Source organism: Chaetura pelagica, unplaced genomic scaffold (genome assembly GCF_000747805.2).
Source record: "Chaetura pelagica isolate M959 unplaced genomic scaffold, ChaPel_1.0 scaffold82, whole genome shotgun sequence".
Lineage (NCBI taxonomy): Eukaryota > Metazoa > Chordata > Aves > Apodiformes > Apodidae > Chaetura > Chaetura pelagica.
Window position 1 is genome coordinate 3358099 of NW_009952990.1, and position 5558 is coordinate 3363656.

The 5558-nt window shown below is 41.9% G+C and overlaps 1 protein-coding gene across 1 annotated transcript in view; it reads right to left on the bottom strand.

Annotated features, from left to right (window-relative positions):
• TMEFF1 (transmembrane protein with EGF-like and two follistatin-like domains 1) overlaps positions 1-5489 on the bottom strand; it is a 54108-nt gene extending 48619 nt beyond the window's left edge. The window contains exons 1-2 of the mRNA XM_009996515.1: positions 5453-5489; positions 3718-3827 (exon numbers count right to left, since the gene is read on the bottom strand). Of these exons, the coding sequence (XP_009994817.1) occupies positions 3718-3827; positions 5453-5489 (147 nt within the window). The remainder of the gene's footprint in view (positions 1-3717; positions 3828-5452) is intronic.
• Between the last annotated feature and the right edge of the window lie 69 nt (positions 5490-5558).

The window sequence follows — 5558 nt, forward strand, 5'->3', positions numbered from 1 at the left end:
CTGAACTGGAGATCCAAACCCCACTTCAGTGGAAGGAATAGGAGACATTGCCCTGCTTGGGGCTGCAACAGTAACTGTAATTCTAGACACCCTTTTTCATCGTTGAAACCTTAAGGCAAAAAAAAAAAAACACGAAAAAAGCAACCAAACAGCAAAAAGCAATGAAGAAAGACACAGACTAGCCACCAAATTTCTCAGCAATATAAAGTGCATGATATAGTCCAACCAGTGAGAGTTCAGACAGAAATAGCAGCAGTAGCTAAGCTAAACTGCCCCAAAAGGACAGGAGTTTCTTCAAATTCCAAATGACAGTCTCTGCTACAACAGTTTCTTTGTGCTTTGGCATACACAAACCTCACAATACTCAATTTTTAAAACATATTTTGAAGGGAATTATCCTTCCTCCTTTGTCATCCTGCCACATATGAACAACTGAGAATGAACTAAGCATGCACAGAAATAAATCATGCTGCCAGCTCTGAAAATTAGTTCTAACAGTTTTGTAATACTTTCCCATAGTGCGTAGCTCTTGGACATTGAACCACAACCATCAGTCCTGTCATATCTCACACTGACTGGTCACTTTTCAGGGATAATTAAACAGGCTAGGGGGAACTACACTTTCCAATAGATAATTATTTAGTCTTAAAAGTTGCAGTGTGATGTTGCAAAGTTGCAGGTTTCTGTCCTGAGGATAGAAAATGAGAGGCAAAGTGATTCCTTTTTTTACAGTGTGGTAAGACTTTACAGATTTGGTTCAGTGCAGCCAAAAGTTCACATGCAAATGTCCTTCAGGAGTAGAGTTGTTTTCTTATGAGGAAATCCTGTAGTAGCTCGAATGACCGAAAGGGTGAGCATCTCTCCAAGGACGGGATGTGCTCTGCACAGCATCCCATGGGAAAATCCACCCGAGCTCCATCTGTTGCTGTGTGATTGTGGATTGCCCAGCATCTGAAGGGATGTAAGGTTTACTTACTATCTATATTGCTTTTCCTATTCTGTCTTATTAAAGCAGTTATCTTATTAAACCATTTGTTGTCAAGCCTTTTTTAATGAGATTGAAAAAGAGCATTCAGCTGGCTCTCTCACACCTTCCCCCACTGATCCATGACACAGTCATTAGGTGTTGATCAGTTTTTAATCTAGGTGATGTAAAACGCCATCCAAATTACAGCAAAATGTCTTTTCAAAGGTTTGGTGAATATGTGTTATTGCCCACTTCTGATATGATGAAAAGAGAGCTATCCTTTTTCCTGCCTAGGCCTGCAGAAAGTCAGGGTGTCATAGAGGTCACTACAAGCAGAGCCCAGCAGAATCTTTCAGCACCTCTTCTACTGTCTGATCAGTAGAATTGATTCTAGGGAATAAAACTTCTGCATCTCATTTTATGTTAGGTGACGTGGCAAGACAAAACCCTACAAGGTATTCAGAGAGGTCGTGGCCTGCAGACCTCTTGTTGCCATGGCTTTAGAGCCATTTCAGTGACAATGATGAAATCTGGCAGCTAATCTTCTCCAAAGGGGATCCTAGGAGGAAAAACTACAACTCGTTAATATTTAAAGAAGACCAAACAGTTAAGACATGCTGCCAGGCTGGGCAAATGAGGAGGAGGAGTGGCGATGCCAGGAAGGGAACAGAAACCGCTATGCGTTTTCCCAAATTTGAGGGATGGTTTTTGCAAGCCTTTCCCTCAGATCAGAGATGGCAGCAAACAGCTGTGACCCTCTGTTCCCCAAAACTCCTCCCTGTCTAGCAGCCTCACTCCTGGTGGCAGTCCCCTGCCAGCAGGAAAACCTTCACCTGATCAGCACCCTGAACCCAGACCATTTTAATCCAGCAACTCACTCACTAGAGTGCATGTTTCTAAAAACAGCAGTTCAAAGTGTAAGAAATGTCTTGCTGGATTGGACCAGGGATCCTTTTCTCCATGTGCTCTTTCCCAGCTGTGAGGAACAGGAAACACACTTGAAGGAAAACAGGCTGGTATCCCCACCTCTGCCTTTCAGTGTGTGTTAAGCTGAACCACTGCACACAGATTGGTCTAATTCCTTTTCAAAGCCCTGTGATGTCTGTAGACAAAATAACTGAGCTATCAGATAGTCTTGCACTTAGAAAACCCAACAGTCTGGGCTGGGTGTTTGTCACCTGGGTTGTGTTGGCAGTGTTAGTTGCAGGTGAATAATTGAGGCTGAGAGTTACAGGAAGAATTTGACCTCCTATGTATGAAAAATGCAATACCTACTCCACATCCTTAGACATCTTTCCTTAAATATTTCAAGATGTACTAGTAAAGTTATAATTAGCTTTAAAATAACATTAGTTTTAAAAATGGGTTCTTCAAGAAAAAGTATCTTTTTTAGTCCTCCTGACCTCAATATTAGGAACTCCTAAAATCTACCACCTCCAGAAAATAAATGAAATCTTTGCTTTGCCCAGGCTTGAATTTATTTTCCTTTTCAATTTTTTTTAATCATTACAGTGTTTTGATCATATTATTTTTCATAAAGTTACAGACAGAGTGAAGGTGGATTAATAAACCTCTTCTCCCAAGGATTTTTGCTCCCTTTAAAAGGAAGTTGGATCCCATTGTATTTGTGGGATGTAAGCTGCAGAATGCCCTTAGCATAGGTACCCACCTGAGCAACACCACATCAAAAGCCAGCTCTGAAACACTGGAATCCAAAACCAGCATAAGATCACATACCCACTGTTGCTATTCTAGTTCTCCTTGATTTATTATTTATAATAAATCGCTCAATTATTTTTAAAACACCAAAAGCCCATTGCAGGGTTGGTTGATAACACTGCCACCTCCTCCAGTTTTACCAGGAGTCTCATAACATTTGATATAGTTTTCCTGCCTATGAATTGTAAAAACAAAACCCCTCAGTCTTCTCTTGTCTTTAAAAAGTGGGGAGCAGGAGGGCAGGAAGGATTACCATGATAGTTATAAAACCTGCAAACTAAAGGCTCAAAATCAACAAAGCAAATTGAACTTGCTATTTACTTCTTTTTAGATATTATGGGAATATTTTAAAAACAATTTTCCATAGTTTTTTTGGTTTTTTTCCTTAGTGGGACTAATTCATTGTTTTAATTCATAAACTTTATGATCACCGGTGATCCTGTTATTATCTGATTTTCAAAATGCCTTAAGATCTTCCAGGGTGCAATACACCACATTTGGCCACCAGCAGAGCAGGGAAGAATCCTCCAAAGACTGGGTAAGCAAATTCATAATATGTATTGCATTTAAATGCTAAAAATTAATCTGGCATGTGTGACAATGCTTGGATGCTCTGCTCCTGGTCACCTTCCCTTCTATCTCAGGTCTCAAGGCAGGATGAGGCAAGGTGGGAGGCAGAGAGTGGCTGGCACCCAGTGCTCCCCACCTCTGATTGTGCTGGTTGTGGGGGCTGTAGGTGGCTGGCACGTAGTGCCCCCCATTCTTCCCCATGTTGGTCCATGCTGCTGCCTGACTTCCCAAAACCAGGCAAGGAGCTAATGTGATGCTACACGCTCCGCTTGCTCCCTGAGCACACCCTGGTGAACTTCAGTCACATACCATTCCAATCAATGCCATCAAAGGAGGAGCTTATGGTTAGGCTATATAAGCCTGTTGATGAGTGAAATTTTCAAAGCAGTGATTCAACAAATACTTCAATACACCTAAAAGACTGGTCAGAAATGGCAAACGAAAAGGTGAGCAGCCCTTACCTGGAACTGACACGCACATTTCAAGCCGTCACCCTCATCCTTGCACACTCCTCCATGTTTACATGAAGATTCATCACACACTTTTACGTCAGATTCCCTTACATTTAACTCTGTGAGAAAAAAAAACATATGAAAAGGAGACAGAAAAGTAAATATAAGATTAGTAATTCTGGGGACTCTGTTGTGCTCAAACCCACTGAGGGCCCCTGGTGCCTTGCACCCCCATACAGAAATGCAAGGGAAACACCAGAGCTGTCCCTGGGGTTGCCCTGTGTTGGCCCTGTCCTGCTCCCCAGAGGCAGCTTTCCCTGATCATCACAAAGGCTGTGGCTAAACGCTGCTTCACCACAGAAACAGATACGGAGCAGACGCAGTTTAGTTTACACTGCCCCAATTCTCTTCTATATCCCCTCTGCCAGGGATGCCTCTCCCATACAAAACCTTCCCCTGCAGACATTACACCTTAGCCGAAGCCAGGGCCTTCGCCACAGCGCGCCTTTCAAACCCGCTCCCTCTTTTTGCCTTATTCGCTGGAATTTCTCTGCCTGGTTTTCTAGTCTCCGAGTTGCCCACACTGTTATCCTTCAGACTAAAAATAAACCAAAGTGTGTTTAAGCTATTATAATTTGCTTGCACGATAGGAGCCAGAGTGATGAACCAGAACCCTCCGTCGTAGCTGCTGCACAAAAATATGGAGCAGAAACGCAGCTGCAGCAAAGGTGAAGATGGCAAGAGGGAGACCAAGGGGCTGGACACAGTAACAGCATCAGCAACAGAAAAGTTTCTTAAATGGTTTTGAGCTCTTTTGGGCATCACATCCAAGGGGAGTTTTGAAGGAGAGTAAATGTATTCCTATGAAATAAGTATTTGATTTGAAGGGTACATAGAAGAAAAAGCAAAAGAAGGCATTGATGGGATAACGGGAGTGGTCAGTGTTAGCCTAAACATGACCTCACCAGGCTGCGTGGGAATGGCACTGTTGCTATCAATTGAAATTAAGAGGTGAAAATAACATCAAGGGCTCCAGAAAAAAAATCCTCTGCCCCTGTTTAAGGCTGCATTGAAATCAAAGGATATGATTTAAAGCCACCTGTTCTTCAGCTCGAGTAAAAAAACTCGAGGACTCTACAGTAATATAACCTACTAAAGAGATTAATTGACAGTGGTGTGATTTAAAATAATGTCTGTGACTTTTAATAAGCAAGCCCAATCCAGATAACTGGCTTAAAGAAAGCACTCAATACCAGCCATTCAGGAACAGGGAAAGGTAGGTCAAAAGCAGAAGAAAATAAAGCTTGCTGCCACTTAAAAGTCATAAATAGGCAGTCACTCTCCTGCTCACAGCAGTGTCAGCACTTCAGAATGCCAGTGACAGACACCCTGGAAAACTTCTCCTCTGGATTTACATAACATTATGCACCCCCACACACAGTTTATATAAACAAATAAATAATTGTATAATAATTTGTGTAATAAATTACACTGTCATATACTTCTATATTTAATACAGCATAAACATGTATTTTTTCACAGAACTAAAGTTACAGGATTACAGCTCAGCAGAAGGTCCAGCTGTGATACATGTCAAGAGTGAGGAAAAAAACTAGGAAAAACTGGGAAATTTTTTTCTTTTCCCCTATGTTCATCATTCTCAAAGGCAGAAATGAGGAGGGCAATGGGTAGTTAGGTATCCTGGTTGCCATCACAACCCCGTGCACGTGTTCTCTAATGTTACTCTTAATGTCGCCATTTATCAAGCGCGACTGCTGCATTGTAGGGACTGAGTTAATGTGACAGAACATCACAGCTTTTCAATTTAGTGTGTGCATAATGTCCTGCTG